General features: G+C 43.0%; 1 protein-coding gene across 1 annotated transcript; it reads right to left on the bottom strand.

Annotated features, from left to right (window-relative positions):
* Positions 1-651: 651 nt before the first annotated feature.
* Positions 652-27,839, bottom strand: LOC146673080 (uncharacterized). Its single transcript, XM_085401453.1, has 9 exons — positions 27,664-27,839; positions 16,744-17,091; positions 14,146-14,478; positions 13,956-14,054; positions 12,876-13,202; positions 10,458-10,781; positions 5,538-5,861; positions 1,569-1,886; positions 652-1,456 (listed from the first exon to the last, which is right to left on the bottom strand). The coding sequence occupies exons 1-9, from the start codon at positions 27,698-27,700 to the stop codon at positions 1,365-1,367; spliced, it is 2,202 nt and encodes a 733-aa protein (XP_085257579.1). The 5' UTR covers positions 27,701-27,839; the 3' UTR covers positions 652-1,364.

The following is a 27,839-nucleotide window of genomic DNA, read 5'->3' as shown; positions in this document are numbered from 1 at the left end:
GTCCACTGAGCTGTGAGCCAGGGGGCGGTAATGCGCCTTAACATTGGTTGCCAACCAAGAAGAAGAAGAAGCTGTGAGCCAGGAGGGAGGGGGTGAGTGAGTGAGTGATTCGCTTACGCTTACGATTCAGCACAGGAGGGAGGGGGATGAGTAGCTCAAATGTGCTGTTAGCATGTTAGCAGAGCGATGCTACTGTGAACCGAGGAGCTATTTTCTTGATGTGAGCTTCTACTCAGGGTTTTTTCTTCCAGTTAAGAGCAGAAATTTTTTTGTTTCGATACTGGATGTTGTGTTTTTCTCCACAATTTTAATTATAAGCTAGATACATTGCTGCTAACAACAACAGGGATGAGTCAGTGAGTCAGTTGGGCTTGTGAATCATGATTCATGAGTCAGTAAAGTGATTCTCGAGTATTGAACGATTCGTTCATGATTCGCGCATCACTATCCACGAGTGTTGAAATGGATGTGTTGGTGGAGTTTTGGTGAAACTTTCTTCAGGTTTCCTTTGTTAAAGTCCCTGGTCGTGATAAACGCCGCCTCTGGGTGTGCGGTTTCCTCGCTGCTGATCGCGCTGTACAGTTCCCTGAGTGCTCGGTCAGTGTCGGCTTGTGGGGGAATGTAAACAGCCGTAATAATCACTGCTGTAAATTCCCTTGGTAGCCAGAATGGCCGGCACTTAATCATCAGGTTCTCCAGGTCTGGTGAGCAGAAGGATTTAACTGGGTGCACGTTCGCATAATCACACCAGCTATTGTTGATCATGAAACACACACCACCGCCTCTGCTTTTCCCAGTAAGATCCTGTGACCTTCCCTTGCGGTGCAAATAGAACCCCGGTAGTTGTATTGCGGAGTCTGGTACCTTGTCCGATAGAAAGGGTTTCTGTGAGACAGATCACGCAGCAGTTCTGCATCTCTCGCTTGAACGAGATCTCTGCCCGAAGCTCGCACAGCTTTTTCTCCAGAGACTGCACATTAGCCAGTAATAAACTGGGTAGTGGTGGTCTGTAAGTGTGCCGTCTCAAAGTGGAACATGTGCACTGTTCCTTTATTAGTACCACTGAAGCCCACGCCCCTCTGGTCATGTGATCGTGTGGTTTGTAGGACGCTCCTCTTCCTCAGAGGATCCACCTGTGCTTCCTCTCCTCTCTCCTCCACCTGTTACAGTGAGGGAACGTCCTCCATGATGGAGGAGCTGCTGGAAAGTGCTGAGAGTTTCCTCCAGAGTGAGACCTCTGTCACAGTTCAGAGGATCTACGGCAGCAGAGACCTTCATGGACACTAAAAGTCTCAAACACACAACAACAACATCACACTGACTCCACTCTGACATCACTGATCAATAATCAAAGAACACACAGATCAAACTGATTGATCAGCCATCAGAGGAGTCGGATCAATGGAGCTGCTTCTGTTCCTGATGTCCCCTGTTTGATCCTGGACCTGAACTCTCCCTGCAGAGGAGACACAAGACAGTCAGAGACACACACACACACACACACACACACACACACACACACACACACACACACACACACACACACACACACACACACACAAACAAACCTTTAACTTTGAGCTGCACTGTTTTGAATCTAACCCGTCCGTTCCTCCAGACATCACACACATATTCTCCACTGTCTCCATCTGTGGGCTGTTTCAGGGTCAGACTGAGGTCTCCAGTTTTCAGCAGGTCTTCATTCATCTTCGTTCGGTCTCTGTAAACCTGGTGCTGTTTGTGAGAGCCGTTCTTATACACGTGGACCTTCCTGTATTCAGGTTCTTTACATATCCACACAACTTCAGCATCTTCAGGCAGGTTTTGTGTGGTGTTGAAGGGCAGCTGGACAGACTCCGCCCCCTCCTCCACCTCCACCTGACACACTGAGAGGACAACAAACACAACATGAGCTGTACAAAGTGTGATTGGTGTTCAGAGCAGCATCATGTGACTCTTGCTCTGCACTAAATGAAGCGATGGAGTGGCGCCTCCTTCAGGCAGAGAAACAGCTCATGGAGAGAAATAATTATTAGAGCAAAAACAAGAGTGGAGCTGCAAATAAGGCCGAGAGGAACGCTGCAGAAAACTGTTCATGTGTGAATTCATCACTTCATAGATTTCTTTGAGCACTAAAATCAGAGCTGCTTCTATTTCTAATATGACAGCTGTACATTAGAGCTGCAACACTTTAAATGTGAGCCATAAAAACATGATACTCTACAAGTGCATTCAGCTCTGACACTGTCACATCATGAAGGAGACGTGGAAATCACTTTGTTACACAAATCAAAGTCAAATCAATTCTATTGATGGAATATTGTGTGATCAATAGACTGATCAGTTTCTAATCTGTCATCGATCAGCTGGAAATCCAGCATGTCAAACAGACAGGCAGCAGATTAGGACCAAACACAAACACAGTGAGACTTTTTCTTCACAGCAGTTGCAGGTAAACTGCAGCAACAATGCGACTCAGACAGTTTCTCTGTAACTGCAGGGCTTCCTGCGCTGCTGTTAGTCAGACACGGATCAACAGGTTGTGGATAGAAAGCAGATTCCTTCAGCAGAGGATCCATATCACACGTGAAGCATGTCGTCGGGAAACAATCAGTGAAAATGGGACACTTTGAGCCTCAAACTCTGAACATGACCTGCTGCAGACCAGCTGATGTGTTCAGTTACCATGGTGAGGAATTTCACAATAAAGGAGGCGTGCGCTCTGTCTTTTCCCGGCCCGACGCTCTGGGACGTTTTAGACAAGTTTCCTGGCAGAATACGATCCCGTCCGGAGGCCGACACCATCCTTATCCACATGGGCACCAACCGGACTCCAAACAGCGCTCCCACTTCCTCAAACTGGAATTTATGTTTGTCAAGTCAAAGTCAAAGTAAACTTTACTATTATCTCTGCTATACACAGTACAGTACATAGAGAGACAAGATGACGAGGCTCCAGTTACATTCAGTGCAAAAGAACAACAACAAATACAGTAAGAGAAAGAACATGAATAAACATAAAGACTGGGGTAAAGGGGGTATACACTGTCGTGGAAAAAGTTTTGAGAATGACACAAATATTAGTTTTCACAAAGTTTGCTGCTAAACTGCTTTTAGATCTTTGTGTCATTTTTTTCTGTGATGTACTGAAATATAATGACAAGTACTTCATACGTTTCAAAGGCTTTAATTGGCAATTACATGACGTTTATGTAAAGAGTCAGTATTTGCAGTGTTGGCCCTTCTTTTTCAGGACCTCTGCAATTTGACTGGGCATGCTCTAAACTTCTGGGCCAAATCCTGACTGATAGCAACCCATTCTGTCATGATCACTTCTTGGAGTTTCTTAGAATTAGTGGGTTTTTGTTTGTCCACCCGCCTCTTGATGATTGACCACAAATTCTCAATGGGATTAAGATCTGGGGAGTTTCCAGGCCATGGACCCAAAATTTCAACGTTTTGTTCCCCGAGCTACTTAGTTATCACTTTTGCCTTATGGCACGGTTCTCCATCGTGCTGGAAAATGCTTTGTTCTTCACCAAACTGTTGTTGGATTGTTGGAAGAAGTTGCTGTTGGAGGATGTGTTGGTACGATTCTTTATTCATGGCTGTGTTTTTGGGCAAAATTGTGAGTGAGCTCACTCCCTTGGATGAGAAGCAACCCCACACATGAATGGTCTCAGGATGCTTTACTGTTGGCATGACACAGGACTGATGGTAGCACTCACTTTTTCTTCTCCAGACAAGCCTTGTTCCAGATGCCCCAAACAATCTGAGTTTCATCGGAGAATATGACTTTGCCCCAGTCCTCAGCAGTCCATTCACCATGCTTTCTGCAGAAGATCAATCTGTCCCTGATGCTTTCTTTAGAGAGAAGTGGCTTCTTTGCTTCCCTTCTTGACACCAGGCCATCTTCCAAAAGTCTTTGCCTCACTGTGCGTGCAGATGCGCTCACACCTGCCTGCTGCCATTCCTGAGCAAGCTCTGCACTGTTGGCACTCCGATCCCACAGCTGAATCCTCTTTAGGAGACGATCCTGGCACTTGCTGGACTTTCTTGGATGCCTTGAAGCCTTCTTAAAAAGAGTTGAACCTCTTTCCTCTTTCCTTCCATTGTTCCTTCAGTGGGCTGGTTTCAGTCATTATGCAAATGTACTGTTTATAAGATTGGGGAAACCTGCAGTCAGCTGAGACTGAAGAAGTCACTTGGACGTGTGACGAAACGTTTCTCCCACAAAACGCTACGTCCAGATGAACAGAATCAACTTTTTGGAAAACTCTTTACTTGAAGTTCTTGGCCTTTTTGGTGATGGGGGTGGTGTTGATGGTCTAGGTGAGATCGTCTGAGATGTGAACTCCCAGGAACTTGGTGCTGTTAACAGTCTCTACTGTCGAACCGTGGGTGCTGAGTGGTGTATGAGTGGTGCATGTCTTTGCAAAAGCGCTATACAAGTACAGGCAATTTACCATTCCTAAAGTCGACGATTCTCTCCTTGGTTTTGTCCACATTCAGTGACAGGTTGTTTTGGCTGCACCAAAACACCAGCTGCTGAACCTCATCTCTGTACATTGACTCTTTGTTACTTGTTGTTTTGAACAGAAACATGATGAAATCTGGAGAGGACTGTCTAGTCTGTGAACTCTGATGTTTTGAACATCAACGTGCTTCTTGCTAATGTAAAGTAATTTCTCTCCTTTAATTCATTCTATTATTAGAATGAATTAAAGGAGCTCCAAAGAGCTCCAAAGGGCTGTGCTTATGCACAGCCCTTTGGAGCTCTTTGGAGCTCAGTGGACCGTCTTTGAAATCCTGCAAGTTTTCATCAGATTATGGAATCGAGTGAGGAAACGCTCATCAAGCTGTGTAGATATGATTCCTCCAAAGTTGCTGAGTGAAGTTTGGGATGTCCCTGCCCCTCGGCTGCTTCCAATAATGAACACTCGTCTGTCCTCTGGCTGTGTCCCAGAATACTTAAAGACAGCCTGTGTGCAAGCACTCATCAAAGATCCAGCCTCCATCCTTCTGACTACAACAATCACAGAGCCAGCTCAAAGTTTCCTTTTAGAGCAGAACTTTTGGAGAACACTGTCTGTCTGAAGCTTCTTGGAGCGTCACGTCCATGCTAGAACTCCACTTTGACTCTGACTGTGGATCCTGTGTTGGTTGGTTGACATTTGACAACATCCAAATGACTGGATCAAAGTGTTTGAATGATCTCAGCAGCTTTAAAACTATTGATATTTATACATTTACATTGGTTTGGACTAAACTAACAAAACTATTGATTTGATCCAAACTCAACTCATGCCAGAGGCTTTTATTTTGAAGTCAGGATCATTTCAACTCCATTTTTAATGGTCTTTTTAGTTTGTTCATTTCAACACACAGTGGCTCGGCCTGACAATTTTGCTCTTAAATGAAAACATCAAAGAATTTATTTTATTGGAATGAACTTAAAAATAGATTCAAACTAAAAGGTTTTAGAGAATAAACTCCTACATGACCTCGGACCTTCGACCTGTATCTACAGCACTGACCTCTGACTTTCAGCTCCACTTGTCTCTTAAGCAGGATGTTTCCCTTCCTGCTGTAGACGGTGCAGGTGTAGGTCCAGTTGTCCCAGTCTGTGGGGTGTTTCAGGGTCAGACTGAGGTCTCCAGTTTTCAGCAGGTCTTCATTCATCTTCGTTCGGTCTCTGAAAACCTGGTGCTGTTCTTCAGGCTGGTCAGAGCCGTTCTCATACACATGAACCTTTGCATTGTTATCCTTCCACTCCACTGTAACATCTTCAGGCAGGTGAAGTGTGGTGTTTAAGGGCAGCTGGACAAACTCCACCCCTGAATCCACCTCCACCTGGGGGACTGAGAGGACAACAAAGCACAACATGAGCTTGGATGGAGACATTTGTGTTGACTCTAACAGGCTGAATGCTGCTGCTTCACTGGGAGCTCACTGTTAGATAGAAAGTGGTCAGTGTGAAGAGGAGACGCAGCAGAAAGATGAAGACTGACAGGAAGAAAGCAGTGAACAGACTGTTGGAGCTGCTGTTAGTGGGACAGGACTTTATTCAGTCTCTGAGGACCAGATTTGACTTGATGAAGCAGAGAAACACAGTCTGAGTGTTTCTGTCACACTCACTTCATCACACAGCTCAGTTTGACAACATGTGGAAGAATTTGATAGAAGCCTTCCTTTAGTAAAAGCACCAAGAAAACACCATGAAAACACCTCACTACACACAAAACTGCAGTACTGGCAAATTGTACATAAAGTATGAAAAGTCAAAGTACTTATTGTGCAGAAAAATGTTCCCATCAGTGTCTGTGGATCAATATTACTGCTGCACATGTTTAAGGCTGAGCTCATTTCAAATCCTTTCTATTGTGTTGAATCTGCAGTAATGCATCATATTCTATAAAATCATATGTTTGTAGTGGCTGTCCTGTGAGGACCACGTCTCTCTAAACAAACAGCTGTTAATGAGCTCACAAACACAGGCCTACAGCTGGATTTGAAAAAGTCCATTCAATAGAAAATCAACAGTCACAGCTGGATTCAAAGGCTTGAGCTCTGTGTGACATGGTTACCTGTCAGCATCTACAGGGGGATTCAAATATGAAGGAAGCATGAAGGTGGTGCATTAGAAAAACTGCTGCTTTCAAGTGCAGAGCAACAAACTATTTGAACTGATCCAACTTTATTAACACAGACAAAGATTTGTATATTGGCTGCTGTTTGCTGCTATGGATATAATCCAGGTGATTTGGGAGAACTACATGTGATACTTTGATTCTTCTTCTCGGTCTTTTGTCCCTAGCTGGAACTTGGCAGGGGAGGTTGTCCACGAAGCCATATATGTCACTGTGTGTGCCGTAGGGTCTCCATCTTGATCAACGATGCATATCAAGGCCTTGTGGTCTCTTGCCCTCACCTTCGCTTGCTCGAGTGTTAGACGTCGTTGTTTAAGATAGTCTTCAAATTGCTTGATCCAAGTCTTCTTGGGTGCATCATGCACTCTCCGGCGGGCGGGGTTCTGCTACATCAAAAGGCAAGCCGTGATAGGCTGATTTGAGGAGGGTAAAGATCTTCTTGGGGACATGTTCTGCTTCCAACATTCTCCACAGGGCAGTCTGATTGATGCAATCGAAAGCAGACCTTAGGTCAATGAAGGCAATCACTGTCGACTGTCCACATCGAACCCTTCGCTCAATCAGCTGGTGAAGAACGATGATCTGATCACAGCATCGGCGCCCAGGTTGAAAGCTGGCTTGCTCTTCTCTGCTTGCCTGCTCATGATGCTTTTGTAGGCATGACTGAACGATTTTCATTAAGACCTCACCAGTGATGGAAAGAAGGCTGATTCCACGATAGTTCTCGCACTCTCGGGTGTCACCTTTCTTGTAAAGTGAGATGGTAATTACCTTCCTCCACCTTTTCGGTATCTCATCTGTTCTCTAGATCTGTTGAATTAGTCCATTAAGTTGAGAAAGGAGGCTGTTTTAATTGATTCCACAGTTACTTGGTCCAGCATCATTTTTGGCAAAGATAGCATGCATGGACTGCATGTTTAACTTCTTCAATTGTTGGTTCGGCATCTGACATTGGTGCATGGGGGGGGGGTCGATTTCGGGAGGCACTTCAGTTCGGCCTTGCAGCATGTCATTATTGTAGAGGCCATCAAAGAATTCCTTCCAACAATGCAGGTGTTCAGTTACTGAGCGCACAAAGGTAGCATCAGCCTTCTTGATCTTGTCATTTGTGGACTTCGATTTGCTGCTTAGACGACGCAATGAGCAGTAAAGTGTGGGGTAGTCATGTCTCGACGATGCCACTTCCAGGTCTTCAGCCACTTGGTTCCAGTAAGCTTTCCGGTCCCTCTTCATCATCCTGCATACTTCTTGATTGAGCAGCCGGTAACGCTCAAGGTCTACCAGTTCTCCTTTCTTGCGCTCTGCTACCAGATCGAGACGTTTGTCGGATATCCATAACTGGGTGTGGTGCCGGGTTGGGGGACAGAGTAGGCGGGCACTTTCAAGGATGGCCTTAGCAATTTTTTGCTCTTCTTTATCCACATTGTCTGAATCAGCCAGCAGTGCAAAACAATTCAAAAAGGCGTGTTGGAATTAGGGCTGGGCCATATCATACCGTTCACGGTAATACCGGTATAATGTTAGGCAATGATAAGGAAATGAAATATTGCAATAGAATATGGGTAAAACGCGCATGTGCAGTGCCTTTGTTTTCATACGCACATGGTGGAAAAAGCATGGCGGCGACGGAGAATGAGAAGGGAGAAAGCGGATCATTGAATGAAACAGATGAACCAGAGTTGGTTTGTAAAAACGCTGCAACTTCAGCGGTGTGGAACTGGTTTAGCTTTCGTCCGTCAGATACACACCAAAGCAAAATGTTTGGTAGAGCATACTAGCAGGCCGTCGTTATTACTGTGTTTTTTGGAAAATACGGCACACTTAAAACCAATCCTTTGATTTTTCTGAAAATCGACAGTGCCCCTTATAATCCCGTGTGCCTTACATATGAATTCTAGTTGTGCTTACTGACCCCGAAACGATTTATGAGGTACACAGCGCTCGAAAATCTGTCAAATGTTTTAGTACGACATTGCTAAGCTACGAAGCCGCACAGCTTGATGGATTGTGGGAGCATTATGGCTATCATAGTCAGGGGCCTGGCGGAGTGATACATACTGTACTTCACCATAATATTACTGTATTGTGTTGTGTATAACCTCTTTTTAAGTTTTGTGGATATTATACATGGTTATGCTGAGGATATGTCGGACAGTTTCTACTGGAAATGCCTTTTGGTTACACTGTCAGCGAGGAATTTGCATTTGCACTGTTAAATGTTTATATAACTTTTAATGGACATAAAAAACAGCTGCTTTTTTAAGTGAAAATACACTGATGGGTTTTTTTTTTTGCACTAATAAAGTTGTGGAGTTGTTAAGTATTTTATCTTGTGTAAATTATATCGTCAGTTATATCGTTATCGCAAATTTTCAAATGTAAATTTGTAAACTTGGATGGCGTCTGCTTCATGTGCTCGAGTTTCAATTGTAGTTGAGCACAAACAAGGTAGTGATCAAAGCCACAGCCCCTCATTGCACAGACATCTTGAAGGGATGATCAGAATCGGGCATTTATTAGCACATAGTCTTGCATTGCCGAATCCTTTCCACTAGGATTTCTCCAGCTGAGCTGGTGTTTAATGGGGTGCTGGAAGATGGTATTCCCGATTACCATTTTGTTGGTCGCAGCAGAGGAGAAAAGATGAAGTCCGTTGTAGTTGATCTCTCCATGGCGGGAATGACCCAAGGTAGCCTCCCAGCCAAGCCGTCGCTTGCTTAACACTTTTCTACCCCAGAATAATAGAGTGTCATGGGTTCATTGGAGGAAGAGGGCTTGATGCTGGTAGTACCTGATCCCATTAGACGAAGTTCAGACAAAGCTGCAATTTGGATGTTTCAGCGCTGGATCTCTTGCACGATGATCTCGTTCTGGCCAACGTGATGTCCCTTGCGGACATTCCATACACCAATGTTGATTGCCACTTTCAGTGAAATTCGAATATTACCTTGGACAGTAGTCCACTTCTCACTAGCATCCTGAGTCCCTCGTGCAGTATCTTGAATGTGCGACGTTGATCGATTTGGATCTATACAGTTTCATGCCCCATTTCCCCAGAAAGCTGGTTCTGGTCGATTCGGCAGGGGACCACCCTCCTTTTGCAGCCGGGCTTGGGACCATCCTTGGCGGCGTTGACACTTTGATGCAGCCATGAATCTGACTGATTTCTTTCCATTTTCAAAGGTTGATGCATCAGGTAAAGTCCTTAAAAAGCTCAGAAATGAAGAGAAAGGTTGGTTAAAGCAAAGAGAGGCACTGGCAGCCTTTAAGACACTAAACAAGAGAAACAGATCAGAGAACATCAGACTGAATAAGTGGAATAAAGTGAAACAGAGAACTAACGCTCCCTAAGAATGGAGCTGTCAGAGGAAGAGAGCAGCAAACTGAAAGTCTCTGTTAGCTGCAGAGCTCTGAAACTTCACACAGCTTTGGATGATAACATGGAGAAAGGATGTGGAGATGTTCACACTTCTGCTAGAAATCATCTTCTAGTTATTGTGACTCAGATACGACTGATTATAGATGAGGACCAAAGAAGGTTGTTACTGAGATTTGAGATTTTAGCCACATGCTAAACAAACACATGTTCAGAAACTAGAAGATGTTACCTTTCAGATGAAGTCTCACACATGAACTTTGCTCCTACAGTTCATCTGCTGAAGCTTTTACATTTGGGAGGAAATCAAATAAAAACCAAAACAGCCACAAACATCAGACATGCTAACACTGTGACATTATTGGATGGAGCCCACTGAGACTGAACCACCATCATGAGTCTGACCTTTGACCTGTATCTACTGCACTGACCTCTGACTTTCAGCTCCACTTGTTTCATCATCAGGATGTTTCCCTCCCTGCTGTAGACGGTGCAGGTGTAGGTGGAGTTGTCTCCATCTGTGGGGTGTTTCAGGGTCAGACTGAGGTCTCCAGTTTTCAGCAGGTCTTCATTCATCTTCGTTTGGTCTCTGTAAACCTGGTCCTGTTCTTCAGGCTGGTCAGAGCTGTTCTCATACACGTGGACCTTTGCATTGTTATCCTTCCACTCCACTGTAACATCTTCAGGCAGGTGAAGTGTGGTGTTTAAGGGCAGCTGGACAGACTCCACCCCTGAATCCACCTCCACCTGGGGGACTGAGAGGACAACAAAGTAAGAAACACAGTCTGAGTGCTTCTGTCACACTCACTTCATCACACAGCTCAGTTTGACAACATGTGGAAGAATTTGATAGAAGCCTTCCTTTAGTAAAAGCACCAAGAAAACACCATGAAAACACCTCACTACACACAAAACTGCAGTACTAGCAAATTGTACATAAAGTATGAAAAGTCAAAGTACTTATTGTGCAGAAAAATGTTCCCATCAGTGTCTGTGGATCAATATTACTGCTGCACATGTTTAAGGCTGAGCTCATTTCAAATCCTTTCTATTGTGTTGAATCTGCAGTAATGCATCATATTCTATAAAATCATATGTTTGTAGTGGCTGTCCTGTGAGGACCATGTCTCTCTAAACAAACAGCTGTTAATGAGCTCACAAACACAGGCCTACAGCTGGATTTGAAAAAGTCCATTCAATAGAAAGAATGACCGGGGTGGTGGTCCCCATCTTTAAGAAGGGGGACCGGAGGGTGTGTTCCAACTACAGGGGGATCACACTCCTCAGCCTCCCTGGGAAAGTCTACGCCAGGGTGCTGGAAAGGAGAGTTCGTCCGCTAGTCGAACCTCGGATACAGGAGGAACAATGCGGTTTTCGTCCTGGTCGCGGAACACTGGACCAGCTCTTTATCCACTCAAGGATACTTGAGGGTGCATGGGAGTTTGCCCAACCAGTCTACATGTGTTTTGTGGACTTGGAGAAGGCATTCGACCGTGTCCCTCGGGGTGTCCTGTGGGAGGTGTTGCGGGAGTATGGGGTGTCTGGCCCATTGCTACGGGCCATTCGATCCCTATACAACCGTTGCAAGAGCTTGGTTCGCATTGCCCGCAATAAGTCGGACTCGTTCCCGGTGGGTGATGGGCTCCGCCAGGGCTGCCCTTTTTCTCCGGTTCTGTTCATAATTTTTATGGACAGGATTTCTAGGCGCAGCCAAGTGGCGGTGGGCTTTCGCTTTGGTGGCCTCAGAATCTCATCTCTGCTTTTTGCGGATGATCTGGTTCTGTTGGCTTCATCGGGTGAGGGCCTCCAGCTCGCACTGGAACGGTTCACAGCCGAGTGTGAAGCAGCGGGAATGAGGATCAGCACCTCCAAATCTGAGGCCATGGTTCTCAGCCGGAAAAGGGTGGAGTGCCCACTCCGGGTCGGGGATGAGTTCCTGCCCCAAGTGGAGGAGTTCAAGTATCTCGGGGTCTTGTTCGCGAGTGATGGGAGAAGGGAGCCGGAGATCGACAGACGGATTGGGGCTGCAGCTGCAGTAATGCGGACGCTTCACCGGTCCGTCGTGGTGAAGAGGGAGCTGAGTGTAAAAGCGAAGCTCTCAATTTACCGGTCGATCTACGTCCCTACCCTCACCTATTGCCACAAGCTGTGGGTAGTGACCGAAAGAACGAGATCGCGGATACATGTGGCGGAAATGAGCTTCCTCCGAAGGGTGGCTGGCCTCTCCCTTAGAGATAGGGTGAGAAGTTCGGCCATCCGGGAGGGGCTCAGAGTAGAGCAGCTGCTGCTCCGCATCGAAAGGAGCCAGCTGAGGTGGTTCGGGCATCTGACAAGGATGCCTCCTGGGTGTTACGGGCATGTCCCACCGGGAGGAGGCCCCGGGGCAGACCCAGGACACGCTGGAGAGATTATATCTCTCGGCTGGCCTGGGAACGCCTTGGTGTTCCCCCCGATAAGCTGGAGGAGGTGGCTGGGGAGAGGGAGGTCTGGGCCTCTTTGCTTAGGCTGCTGCCCCCACGACCCATAAAGCGGATGAAGATGGATGGATGGCATTCAATAGAAACTCAACAATCACAGCTGGATTCAAAGGCTTGAGCTCTGTGTGACATGGTTACCTGTCAGTATCTACAGGGGGATTCAAATATGAAGGAAACATGAAGGTGGTGCATTAGAAAAACTACAGCTTTCAAGTGCAGAGCAACAAACTATTTGAACTGATCCAACTTTATTAACACAGACAAAGATTTGTGTCTCAGCTGCTGTTTGCTGCTATAGATATAATCCAACTGATGTGAGAGAACTACATGTGACACTTTGATGCAGCCTGTATCTGTATCTACAGCACTGACCTCTGACTTTTAGCTCCACTTGTTTCGTCATCAGCATGTTTCCCTCCCTGTTGTAGACGGTGCAGGTATAGGTGGAGTTGTCTCCATCTGTGGGGTATTGCAGGGTCAGACTGAGGTCTCCAGGTTCCAGTAAGTTTCTCTTCGTCTTTGTTCGGTTCTTGTATTTATCGTCCTGTTCTTCAGGCTGGTCAGAGCCGTTCTCATACACGTGGACCTTCCTGTTGTTTTTGTCCTTCCACTCCACTTTAGCATCTTTAGGCAGCCAAACTGTGGCTTTGCAGGGCAACAAGACAGACTCCACCCCTGAATCCACCCCCACCTGGTAAACTGAGAGGACAACAAAGCACAACATGAGCTGTAGTGAAGGTTACTAATGTTCTCCTCATGACCTGTTATAGTGGACTTATTTCTGTGCTTGTCCTGTTAGACCTCAGTGTAGACCACAACATTTTACTACAAACACTAGAACACACCAGAGTTATTAAAAGGAAATTTACTGCAGTGGTTTGAATCACATCTGATAGATTCCAGTTTGTTCATGTAAATGAGGAGTTTTCTTCAAAAAGTAAAACTAGGCATGGATTTCCACAGATTTCTGTATTGGGACCATTTCTTGTAATATTATTAGAAAACAGCAAAATGCTGAAACAATACTTGGTTTACAACAATGTAAACTTATTATATATTATTCACATTTCTGTTCACTTGTATTGGTTGTTTTCACATCTGCTGCACTCTGCTGGCCTCTCTTGGAAAGAGATTTTATTCTTAGTACGACTTTTACAGGGATAAATAAAGTACACATGCAGTCTCTGTGTCAGATCAATGCAGTGAAGCACACACACTGTTTAGTAAAGTCATGTTGTGGAGCTGTTTCACTGATCAATGACTGAGTCTGAAGGAGGTTTTCTGACTTCTGGAACAAACCTGGAAGTTTCTCTTCAGCTCTCAGTATCAGCTGTTTGTAACTCTCAACTCTTTCAGCTTCTGGAACAAGTTTGTGTGAGCCGCAGTCAAGGAGCCACCAGAGGACACCTGCTGACCATCGGCATTATGGGTAGTGTAGTAGGAGACACTCACCTGACATGAAATAGTGCCGGTAATGAAATAAAAGTCCTCCAGAAACCACAAGAAGAACCAGGAGAACCAGGAGAGCTTTGGCCCAGGATGGAAACCGTTCTGTGGACCAATATCAAAAATAATGTCATGATTTCTGAACTCTGATGTGCTGTTGTAACACTGACCCTTGGTCTTTATCTACATGTCTGACCTTTGACCTGCAGCACTACTTTCTGTCTCAAGATGTCTTTGTCCCTGTAGATGGTGCAGATGTATCCTCCACTGTCTCTCTCTGTGGGGTATTTCAGGGTAAGACTGAGGTCTCCAGTTCTCAGCAGGTCTTTGTTCATCTTTCCACGGCCGCAGTAAAGGTTGTCCAGCTGTTTCGGGTGATCACTATTGTTTGAATGCACTTGGGCCACCATCAGTTCAGGGTCAGAGTGAGTCCACTCCACTGTGGTGTCCTCCGGCAGGTCAGATTTTGTTTTGCAGGGCAGGATCACAGACTCTGACCCTTCCTCCACCTTTACCTCCACCTGCTCGCCTGAGAGGACAGTAAAGCAAAAAAACTAAAATTGCATCTGGAAAGTATTCAGTTGTTCCACATTTTGTTATTCCAACATTCATTCTCACCTCAAATTTCTACACACACAATACCTGGGATTCCCATGATTCATTTACCTCACAATGACAGGGTAATGCTTTACATTATTGCAAATATATTAAAAATAAAAAATTAGAATAACATGTATTCGCAAACTTTGTTGAAGCAACTTTGGCAGCAATTAAAGCCTTGCATCTTTCTCAGTATGATGCTGCAAGCTTGGCACCTATTATTATGCATTTTCTTTATTCTTCTTTGCAGACCCTCTCAAGCACCATCAGGCTGAATGAGGAGTGTCAGTGCAAAGGCATTGTCTAATCTCTCCAGAGATGTTTGATTGTGTTCTTGCCTAGACTCTGGCTGGACCGCTGAAGAACAAAGAGCACAAAGTGGTCCCAAACCACTCCTTTGTTATCTTGTCTCTATGTTTAGGATCATTTTCCTGTTGGAAGATAAACCTTCACCCAGTCCAAGATCCAGGGCACTGGAGGAGGTTGTTATTAACAAGGTCTCTGTATGCGTTGGTGCATTTAGGAAATGTTCTAGTTCTGTCCACTGAGAAATATCCCACAGCATGATGCTGCCACCATCATGTTTCACTGTAGGGAGAGTTTTGACCAGGTGGTGCCTGGTCTTCTTCATACATGACACTTGACATTCAGGCCAAAGAGTTCAATATAGATTTCATCAGAGCAGAGAAATTTTCTTTCTCATGATCTGAGAGTCCTTCAGGGGCTTTTTGGCAAACTCCAGGTAGCCTGTTATGTGCCTTTGACTGAGGAGCAGCTTCAGTCTGGCTGCTGTACCATACAGCCCTGATTGCGGGTGTGCTGCAGTAATGGCTCTCCTACTGGAAGGTTCTCCTCTCTCCACTGAGCAACACTGGAGCTGACTAATGTCTGCAGACTTCAAGGCTTGATTTGTGTTCTGACATGTACTGTCAAATATGGGACCTTATGCAGAGAGGTGTGTGTGCCTTTCAAATCATGTCCAATCAACTGCATCTATCACAAGTGGACTCCAATCAAGAAACATCTGACAGATTATCAGAGGGAACAAGATTCAACTGAGCTCAAGTTTTAGTGTCCCAGAAAAGTGAGTACTTCTGTACATCTGTTAATTTTAGCTTTTTTAAATACACCTGGACAAATTTTAAGCAAATGTTTTAGAATTTGGAGGTGAAAAACTGATTCCATCCATTTTGGAATAAGGCTGTTACATAACAAAATGTGGAAAAAATGAATAGGTGAGAGTATTTTCCAGAAGAAGCAGCAGTGTTAAGTCAAATTGTTAAATGTTGTCATTGTGTTTCTTGTGATTTATTTCAGAGCTGTGGGTGCATGAGAGCGCCTAACAGCTCCCCATTTGCGGGAATGCAAAATAAAGATCATTTTTGAGTTAGACCACTTTGAGCCTTGCCAAAAGAATGCAAAGAACTGAATTTAATAATTTGATCCTACTGCTTGGTTCAAGCACACACACAGTGCCTTGTCTTTTGTAACCAAGGGGGGGGGTTTACGGTGGGAGGTGCTTGTGTAAACTGTTGTGTGTGTTGCAACGGTGTTTTCAATAAAAGGCAACAAGCAGAGGGGTCATTTGGTGGTAGGATTCGAAGTGCATTCCTGAGACACCAACTGGGGCCTCCCAGATCGATCGATCGCTTACTGTCTTGTTTTCTTCATGAGGAATAACTCTCTAAACTAGCGGGGCCTGTGGAAACACAGACTCAACAAGCAGTCACACTGATTTTAATCATAGAATTGATCTGAGCTGAGATCTGAGCATCTGTGTTACTGACCTCTCACTCTGCTGCCAGTAAAAAATATCAATAGTCGAGTCATTAAAATCTCTATTCTGCATGAAAAAATATCAGGAAAGCTCGTGAGCCAAAACTGTGCCAGGTCTTCACAGTACTACTGTTATAGTAATTACACATAAATAAGAGAATATTGGTTTGTTATTGTCTCTCGCTATTAGGCAGGTGAGGTGCTGGTTTTCCTGCACATGTAAGAATTTCTGGATCAAATCATCCAGATTTATTAGAAACACCAATAAGATTCTATTTTCTTCTTTGGTGTTTCAGAGTGGTTGCTTCTAGAAAACATTTTTACTATTTTATCAGTTTTTTCAGAACTAGAAAGATCTTTTCTGTTACTCTTTAGTTTGACCTCTGACCTTTATAATAACAGGTGTTGAGTTTCTTACCTTTGACATGCAGCTGTATGTCTGTCAGTTTCAGTTCTTTTCTTTCATTTCCGATGGAGCAGGTGTAGATGCTGCTATCAGTCTTTGTTGGTTTTCTCAGAGTGAGGCTGAAGTCTGAAGTGTCCAGAGCATCAGGCCTCATTGATGTGCGCCCGCTGTAACGCTGGTTTTGCCCTTTAAGATCATCTGTTTCCTCTCGTCGTAGGTGGACAGATTTGGGGTTGAGATCATTGCGAGTCCACAGCACTGTGGGGTTTTCAGGTATAAAACCTGAGTACTTGCAAGGCAACAGGACAGATAATTCCCCCTCATACACCTCCACCACTGTGGAGATGGCATGCTGGGAAACTGGAAGGAGACACAAGGACACACAACAAAAAATACTTGTTATGTATATGCAGTGGATTTTTTCATTGGGTCCACATAAAGTAGTTTCAGAAAGTTGTAGAATATGTATCGTCAATCTCAGCCATGTTTTATGAAAAGTATTGAAACATGGATTTTTCCTATCCAACAAGCACTAACCATACTTGCCAACCTTGAAACCTCAGAATTGGAGAGACATTCAAAGGGGGGGGGGGGGGGGGGGGTTGTAAGTTAAATGTCACCATTATTACTGTGCCCCAGTCGGGGCTGTCCAAATTCAGATGCTGTATCCACCTGACGACCCGGCCTTCGTGGTCTAAGTAGGCTGGGTCCTCCGAAAGCCGGGTAGGCCGGAAGTGAGTGACTGTGATGGCCTTCAGAATTACGTCACGAGCTCTCTCTCTTGGTGAAGTGAAACTGTGCCATCTGCTCCATGTTATCTAAATAACAAGAATTTACGCTGACGTAAATTCTCGACCATCACACTCTTCTGTTTAATCAGTTTTCTGTTTGACGCTTATTCAGCTGTGTGAAAACCCCAGAGTAACCCCACCGAGGGATTAATAAAGTTTAATTTAATCTAATCTAATAACTTTAATCTCAGCCAAACTGATGCACTCAGTCACAAATAAAACACTGAAAAAAGTCAAACAATAACATCTTAGGATATCAAAGTGACTTATATATCATGTTTAACCCGAGTAGTGAAAGACCACGGGGTTTGAAGACGATGTGTCGGTCGGCTCAGATATTTGAAGTTTACACAGCCACATTCTCGCCTGAAAATGTGCTAAAAGTTTATTTTTCAACCGGTGAAATGAGGAAAGCCATCTCTTATTTATATCTACATTTTGTTGAAAAATGAACATGAATGTTAGAACGCATAAAAGTGTTACCATGGACAATGTGACAGAGAGCGAGTTTTGAGACGTGAGAGATTTGTGACGTTTAGCGTGTTTGGGGTGTGTAGTTAATGTGTTGTCTTGTGTAGTTAGTGTGTAGTGTTCAAGGCTGGACTGGGACAAAAAATCGGCCCGGGCATTTTGACTAGAGACCGGCCCACCAGGATAAATGTGACGTCATTCAGGGGTAAAACCGCAAAGGATTCTGGGAACTTGTGGCAAGAGGTACTAGCGCACGCAGGCTTTCAATTGAACTCAGTTATACAGCGATAAAAAGAAACCCAAAAAATGGCAAGAAGCTGTTGTATTATTAACTGCAATAGCCGGTCGCATGACAGCCATGGGAAGCCGACGGGTAAAGAGATCGTTTTTTTTAATCGGATTACGTCGTTGAAGAGAAATTTTTTAAGCCATGTTTCCGAAGTAAGAGCCGACGGATGGTCTGGATATACCAAACATAACGTCTCAGAACACTCCAGCACACATGTTAGTCTGCTCCAAGCAGAGGTGGGACCAAGTCATTGTTTTGCAAGTCTCAAGTAAGTCTCAAGTCTTTATCCTCAAGTCTCAAGTCAAGTCTCAAGTAATGTCAGGCAAGTCAGAGTCGAGTCTCAAGTCACTGGTGTAAAAGTCCGAGTCAAGTCACAAGTCTGAAACTTTGAATTTCAAGTCCTTTCGAGTCTTTAAAAAAAACAAACGAAAAAATAATGTTGCAGTTATGCTAAATGTAAATATTAGACCATGTAATTTTAAAATCTGTGTTTTTCTCAACACATACAAAATAGTGAACTTAGAAAATATACACAAATTGTGAAATTGCACCTCTTTAAAATGCAGCTCAATTAAACCTAGCTCCAAGAATAATTTTCACCGACAGTTCTGAGATAAGCTGCATGTTATTCTTGGATGCGGTTGTAGGACCGGCTTTAAAATCGCATGACAAAAATATCATACACATTAAAAAAAACTGTATCACCAACGTAGCCTGGACAACATTTGCTAGTTAGATGAAGTCAGCTATCTCATCGTAGCATATTTATATGCATATTTATAATCATACGGTTCTTGGAGTGAGTGCATACACTCATGAAGTTTAGTAACTTCCGGTCACTGCAACAAGCCCAGGTACAGTTTACCGACGGATGGGTGCAGGACCTTGAAATGCACCGTGTAGAACGAAAGACCATCGTACGTATCATAAGTTTACCAGTCTCACAAATCGTCTTCATAAATACACATTCGTTAACCGTTTATTAATAGGACCTTTGAGCTCAACGGTAATTAATTAGTAGTGGAAATAATTTCTGGTAGCATCACAGAAATGTAGCAGTGACAATAATATTGTATGCTGTAATCGTACTGGGCAATTAGTGATACAAAACAACTGTTTTATCCTGTGAATAAAAGTATATGTTTTTGTCAATGTACCATAATAACAGAAGCGAAACGCAATATTGTGTCAGGACAATTCACTATTTATGCACAATAAATAAAGGAGCATAGCGCGACAATTTCTGTTCAGCGCCAGACTTGCTTGTAACCTATATCACCAATTATGTTAAGAAAAATGACGCATTAACTACAACAGCAGACTGACCTTTGTGTAAATGCTTGGAGCAGACTAACCTGTGAGCTGGAGTGTTCTGGGACGTTATATTTGATCTTTGAATGGCTGCAATCCAGTCGCCTCTTTGTTACTTCGGAAACATGGCTGAACAATTTCTCTTCAACGACGTAATCCGATAACAACCGATCTCTTTACCCGTCGGCTTCCCGTGGCTGTCATGCGACCGGCTATTGCAGTTAATAATACAACAGCTTCTTGACATTTTTGTGTTTCTTTTTATCGCTGTGTGACTGATTTCAATTGAAAGCCTGCGTGCGCTAGTACCGCTTGCCACGAGTTCCCAGAATCCTTTGCGGTTCTACCCGTGAATGACGTCACATTTTCAATCTCTATATAATATGCATGTTAAATTTTATATTTGGGGTAAAATATCAAGTCTTTTCAAGTAAACCGGTTCAAGTCCAATTCAAGTCCCAAGTCATTGGTGTAAAAGTCCAAGTCAAGTCACAAGTCTTAGAACATTTTTTCAAGTCAAGTCTAAAGTCATAAAATTAATGACTCGAGTCTGACTCGAGTCCAAGTCATGTGACTCGAGTCCACACCTCTGGCTCCAAGCATTCCCACAAAGGTCAGAGTTTTGTTGTAGTTAATACGTCATTTTTCTTAACATAATTGGTGATATAGGTTACAAGCAAGTCTGGCGCTGAACAGAAATTGTCGCGCTATGCTCCTTTGTTTATTGTGCATAAATAGTGAATTGTCCTGACACAATATTGCGTTTCGCTTCTGTTATTACCATGGTACATTGACAAAAACATATACTTTTACTCACAGGATAAAACAGTTGTTTTGTATCACTGATTGTCCAGTACGATTACAGCATACAGTATTATTGTCACTGCTACATTTCTGTAATGCTACCAGAAATTATTTCCACTACTAATTAATTACCGTTGAGCTCAAAGGTTATATTAATAAACGGTTAACGAATGTGTATTTATGACGACGATTTGTGAGACTGGTAAACTTACCTTTGTTCGTACGATGGTCTTTCGTTCTACACGGTGCATTTCAAGGTCCTGTACCCATCCGTCGGTAAACTGTACCTGGGCTTGTTGCAGTGACCTGAAGTTACTAAACTTCATGAGTGCATGCACTCACTCCAAGAACCGTATAATTATAAATCTGAGCGTGGTGAAAGTTGGGCAGCACGCTGACGTCTTAACCTTACGTCTAACGACGTAAGGGTCTGACCCTTTCACTTGTTTGATTTTTTCCTCGTATCTTTTCTTTGACTTTTCATCAAGTCTGTCTTTGTACGGACCGGCATTGTTCTCCTTTTTTGTGCAGCAAAGAAAAAACAAGAAGGTATTGGAACCGAAGAATGAACGTTTTGCGGTGCTGCAAATGCTTGCATTTGATGCGGTACATGGATTGTTTTGCCACGAGTTCCCGGCATGCAATGCGCGAAAATCACGTGATTGCTAAACAAGGGGGAGGGTGCATCCGGCCTCCTCGGCTGTAATTGGTCCAGCCCAGAGTCGATCATGACCAACTGGCCAATCCAACACCTTTCATTATATATACCCTTCCTAAAAAAAAAAAAAAAAAAAAATCCAACGGCCCATAAAAACGAAAAAATCACCAGCGGCCCACCGGGCAGATGCCCGGTATGCCCGATGGCCAGTCCAGCTATGGTAGTGTTGTGCATAGTTTTGTGTTGTGTGTCAGAACAATGAGGCGACTGCTGTCTCCAGGTAGAAACAGGAGTGATACACCTGCTGCTGTCAGACCTGCAGGTATCAGGATGTGAAGTTCTCCTTTATAGTGGACAGAAATTATTTTTTTGGAGTGGCACAAATAATTTGTGTGGCATCTTATTGAATGCAGAACAGCTGATTGTTCTGTAAATAGTTTGAAATGGTTATTTAAAAAATCAAGGTAAAAGGTAAATGGATGCAAATAACTTTGTTGTTTGCAAAACTTGTGCATAGGATTTTAAAATTGACAATTTATATTTGCATTTAAAGTTATGAAATATGATTCAATAAACATGTTTGTGGTTGTTACAGTAAAAAATATATAACTTCTACTTGGATTTTATGTTTTTTGTCTGATTTTAGATCAATTGTGTTAATACTTTGTTGTAAAGGCTCACCTTTCAGCACATTCACTTCACCAGATGCACCTTGTTTCTTTTCCTCACCTTTGATTGGGTGTGGTGCTTGCCTTAATTGCACTCACCTGTCACTCGTTATATAAGGACTGCACTCATATACAGCTCACTCTTTCTTCACTCCCACATGGGGCGGAAGCCGAGGTGAGTTTCTGTTTGAGTCTCATGAGTTCCTGTATTATTTTGAGTTACTTAAATCGTATTTTATTTTCCCTTCAGAGATAGCAGTCCATGTGTGTCTTTCCTTTACCCATTATTCAATAAAAGGACAAAACCTGCAAGTGATTGCTGACTGTTCATTCTCATCCTGACCGGATGAGCCCTGATGGTAACAATCTCCAACCTCCTCTGAACAAAACAACAGTATGTCAAAATGAAAAAATACTGTAAATTCAGACATGTGAGGTTGTGCTGAAAAGAACGATACCAAACAAGGCAAAGTAAATAGTTTAAAGGTGAAATGTGGAGGGAAAAATCAAAAGTAGTTAAAAATGGCCAATTATACCCTGGACCTCAGAGGGTTAAAACATTTTTTTAAAGTAATGCAATAGTTGCTTTTCAAGTAATTAATTACTTTTAGAATCTTGTAACTCAGTTACTAACTCGGTTACTTTTTTGAAGAAGTAACTATAGTTAATTACTTTTTCAAAGTAACTTGCCCAACCCTGTTTATATTCTTTTTTTTTTTTTTTTTTTTTTTTTGCCATTTTCATTAATCTTGTCAAACGTCACTACACTCCAAGTCAGTTTCAAGTCAGTTTACATCCATGGATTCTTCCTCTCCAACAAACACTGACTGAAAGGACATCAAAGATGTTAAAGAAAACTGATGGATGACTGAACAACACTGAGGTGAAAGGAGGAAACCATCTCTTATTTATTTCTACATTTGGTTGAAAATGAACACAAATACAAGCAGATCTGAGCCCAGACACCTTCTTTTTGAGACAGCAGGGCTAACAACGACACTGCAGTCCATTCATTTTTAACAAATAACCTCACCATGCAACAACATCAAATGAGGCAGAAACACAGTCACACAAACACACACAAAACAGTTTATTAGCAAATAGACATCTCAGTGTTACAACACATAAAAGTGTCACCACTGACAATGTTACACACAACTGGCGACACAACCAATTTTCATCTGTATCATTGGACAGGTTTTTTTTTTCTTCTATTTTTGCCATAGTCGTTAATCTTGTCAAACGTCACTACTCTCTGGCAGGTTTGTGGTTCTATCAGTAAGAAACAGAGACGTCTGGAACACACAGGTCATCTTAAACAGATATGAAGTCAACTGTAACCCTGTGAGCACCCTGCATGAAGTCCCAGAGGGGGTTATAAGGAATAAAGTCAAGTAGAGTCAGCCATCTTCAGAAGTTTTCTGATGACTCTGCGGTGGTTGGATGCATCAGCAGGGATGATGAGACAGAGTACCGGGCTGTGGTCGACTCCTTTGTCACGTGGTGTGAGCAGAATCATCTGCAGCTCAACGTGGCAAAGACCAAGGAACTGATCGTGGACTTCAGGAAGACCAGGAAACACTTGACCCCTGTTTCAATCCAGGGGGTCAGTGTTGACATTGTGGAGGACTATAAATACCTTGGAGTACACATTGACAATAAACTGGACTGGGCTAAAAACACCACAGCACTTTACAGGAAGGGCCAGAGTCGTCTCTATTTTTTGAGGCGACTGAGGTCCTTCAACATCTGCCAGAAAATGCTGAGGATTTTCTATGAGTCTGTGGTGGCCAGTGCGATCCTCTATGCTGTTGCATGCTGGGGGAGCAGGCTGAGGGTCGCAGATGCCAACAGACTTAATAAACTGATCCGTAAGGCCAGCAATGTTGTGGGGATGGAGCTGGACTCCCTCAAGGTGGTGTCGGAGAGGCGGATGCTGTCCAAGATAAAGACAATGTTGGATAACACCTCCCACCCACTCCATGACATGTTGGTCAGTCACAGGAGCTCGTTCAGTGAGAGACTGAGATTACCGAAAAGCACCACTGAACGACACAGGAAATCATTCCTGCCTGTGGCCATCTCCCTGTACAACGCATCCACTTAACACACTGTTTGCTGCTACAACTACATGTTTCTTTTCCAAATATTTATTTATAAGTGACTTATGTATGTATGTATGTATATATATGTATATATTGTACTATTCTTAGTTAGCGTATTGTCTGTCTTGTCTTAATGTTGGTTTAAAATGGAGCACTGTAACAAAAAATAATTTCCCCCAGGGATCAATAAAGTATTCTGATTCTGATTCTGATTCTGATTTACATCCCGTAAACTCATGTTAGACTTTATGTTGTCTAAAAGCACAAACAGTTTTTTTGTTGTGTTTGCATTCAAAGAGCGCGCTTACTGAGTACGAGGAGCAGGAGTGGCAGCAACATCTTCATCACCGGTTAAAGTCCTGATAACAACAACACGCAGCTGTTGATGCATTAAAAGTTTGGTGTTCTTAAGATAACCTGATCATTTCCTGTTGATTGTTCAAAATAAAATACATTTTTTTATAGCAAATGACAGAATTACATTTAGAGGAGAAACATGTACCGTCTATAGGGCTGTTTGCTGTTCTATGGGATGTATATTCTGTTCGCATTTGAAACTTAAATTTAACATTTTGTTAGATTATAATATTATTTTATGCCATGTTATACCCCTAATTAAAGATTGTGAATTATTATGTACCGGTAGTTTTAGTTTGCATTATTCTCCTGAATTAGAAGAAGCTGATAACTATTGCATTAGTTAAACTGATTTGCATTACATTAAACTGCTGATTTATTGTGAATGAATGATGTTGTTTTATGATGCATTATACTGCTGAGTTATAAGAAATACTGTTTGCAGAAAGTCATCGCCTTATTTGTCTGATTAGAAGAGAACATGCTGGAGTTTTCTGCCCCATCTCAGCAGGAGCAGATAAACAGGGAGCCAAGGTCGTAGCTTAGGCGCTGTGTGAGAGAAAGCATGTGAATGTTTAGGCTTTTATGATAAGGTGGGGGCAACAGAGGCTATAAAAGTTTGATCAATGCTCCACCATTTTGAGATCAGAGGCTGTCTGCATCAGTGTCCATCTCCCACGCGTGTGACTATTAAAATCATCGTTTGACTTAACCCGGCCGGACCAGTGTTGTTATTGTGGTTTTTCCTCTTGTATCCATCCCCAATTTTGAACTCGTAACAATTTACAAAACTGACAGTAGGATTTTAAGCTTTGTCAAAGCATCTTCATAAATTTACATCATTTTGTATTTGAGGTTTCCTTCTTCACACCTGCAGTGAGGATGTGCGATACTGTTTGAATCACTTGCTACGGTCCTGGGCCTGTGGCCCTGTGTTTTTGATTATGTATTATTGTTTATTAGTCTGTTTTCTTCTATTGTTCATGGTTATGAGTGTTTTGGTCCACGAGGGCCGGTGCCCTGCAGGTTTTATCTCACCCTGGGCCAACACACCTGAATCACACAATTAGTTCATTACCAGGCGTCTGGAGAACTTGAAGACATTGTGAGAAGGTCTGTGTATTTCCTGTTTTACTTTGAAGGTCTTGTCTCATGTTGGTGTATTCTGCTTTGCTTTCTTGTCTTGTCTAGCCTAATGATTTCTAGCTGTGTGCCCACCTGTTCCTGGTTTCCTCATGTGCCTGCCAGTGTATTTTAGTCCCTGTCAGTCAGTACTTCTTGTCATGTCGTTAGTGTCAGTTCTCACAGTTCTCAGGTCCGTGCAAAGACAGACTTGACAAAAAGGCAAATAAAATGTTCGAGGAAAAAAATCAGAGGAGTGAAAGGGTCAGACCCATAAGAGAATACAGAGTGGAGTAAGGACGTTAGCGTGTTGCCCAACTTTCAGCACGCACATATTTATTATTATATGGTCCTAAGTGTGAGTGCATACACTCACAAAATGTTTAGTAAGTTCAGATCCCTGCAACAAGCCCAGATCCAGTTTACTTTGGTGTAACTATTTTCTGATTTGGACTATTTCATTTTGTTAAATTTTTTTCTTTGTCTCCTGTACAGGCCCACGCAATCTATTTGTCCCCTTCATGCCTCACCTTGAAATCATTTCATCTGTCAGCCTCACTCATCAAACTAAGGGGGCGGGGTTGTCAACATAGAACATGTTTGCAAAAGTGCTCAGATGTTTTCAGAGATGTCACTGGAACACTGGGGCTGTGAGCTCGGTACACTCTTGTTTAACCAATCACTTTCATTCCACATTGATCTGTGACAAACTGACGGTTCATCTCTGTTACAGTGTTGCGTTAGACTGCTATATTTTTGTGCTCTTTATATTGTAGATTTTCACGTCTCTCGGATAGTTGGCAGTAATAAGGATGATTTTTGTAAAATCATATTGACATCACACGTGAATTATTTGTAGATGACCGTTAGATTAGTTTGATGCTGCCGACACTTTCACGTGATACATCTGTGAAACTGTGTTAACTCATAGAGCTGAAGATATCGTGGATATGCTGACGTGGCTCTGTGGTGTACAGGGCCGTTTATCCTCAAGATTAATATTTACAATAAAAATATCAGCCGAACATCATGAAGTCTGTATGTGTTTCATAGTGTTGAACAACCTTTGTACAGTTAAAGCCAGCAGTTACTACATGACGGAAACACCAACGTTATTTCTTTTATGCATTTATCAGGTCACGCTGATTACTGAACAAAAACCCAAAGATCAGCTGTTAATCGAATTTATTTGCTCGCTCTCCTCCTTAAACATGTTTTTAATGTTAGTTATAATTCAGAATTGGCGACTGAAACAGGTAGGACACGTACGAACATCAGGAAATAAAAACTCGATAAATATAACCTCAGTAAATGAAGTCTGTGTCAGCGGGGGTTACTACAGCTGTGTACCGGGACCTGCGCTTTGTCGGCGGTAATAACAGCTCGATTGCTTGCGAGGCGAGCGGGTGAGACTTTGCCGTGAGACTGGGCAGACATCTCAGAAATCATCGAAGCACTTTTGCAAAGAGGCTGTATCTTGACAAACCGACCAGACACATGAAGATTAAACCACTACATTCTCGGCTAAAAAAAAATATTAAAACGGTATTTGGTAACACACAAACAGGGTTTTTCAAAGTTCAGTTCTGTTAGCTTCCACATGCCGGTTGTTGTGTGCTAGAAACAATGGCCACCAGGCCAAAGCAATGGTTTTGACTCGATCAGCGTTAACCCCGCCCCCTGAGTTTGATGGTTGAGGTTGACAGATAAATTATTTCATGGTGAGACCTGAAGGAGTCAACTGTGCCAAAATAAATTAATTAAATATACCATTAAATAATTATTTAAATGTGGCAATAATTAATTAATTAAATGTGTCAAAAATATTTATTTAATTAATTCCCATTTTAATTAGTTAATGACACATTTAATTAATTAGTTAATGGTGTATTTAATTAATTCATTATGTCAGTCCTGGCATTCCCTACGGGTGATCCGTGTGGGACTAAAAAGCTCTGATAACGTCCATCCAGCAGCTGATAACAGGGACATTTGGTGCCATGTCAGAGCTGCACAGTCAATCATCCGTTTGGCTCTTTAGTTTGAAGAGTTCAAAGCAGCAGCAGAGAATCTAAAGTGTGTCACACAGCACCAAGTTTCCTTTGGTCACATATGAAAAGTGAGTCAGAGCTTCAGCTACACAACAACACACAGCAGCTGATTGTAACATGAGCTCATCTGAAAGCCACCAAGAAGAATCCAGAGATTTGAAAGTTGCTGCTTTGGATTGTTAGTTTGATCTGAATCAGAATCCAGTGTTTGATGGAAATCTCCTCCTGCTGCACTTCAACACATTAAAGAGAGAGAGATGAAAGAAAAGCTGATGATGAGAGCAGAGAGAGGAAGGTGTACTTACCGTGCAGGAGGATCACAAACACCACAAACATCTTCATGTTCCTGTCAAACTCAGAGACTCTTTAAAAGCCCTTCAGGACATCAGCTCACAGCAGCTTCACTTTCCTCTGCTGATCATCTACTGACACTCTCACACTGCTTCAGACGGGACATGAGGCTGACGGCTACAGTACCCAC

The sequence above is a fragment of the Rhamphochromis longiceps genome, linkage group LG3, assembly GCF_057381845.1.
Source record: "Rhamphochromis longiceps isolate RC_006_pf linkage group LG3, R_longiceps_female_GT1.1, whole genome shotgun sequence".
In the NCBI taxonomy this organism is placed as follows: domain Eukaryota; kingdom Metazoa; phylum Chordata; class Actinopteri; order Cichliformes; family Cichlidae; genus Rhamphochromis; species Rhamphochromis longiceps.
Note: the sequence above shows the minus strand (reverse complement) of the source record. Positions and strands in the feature narration are given on the sequence as shown.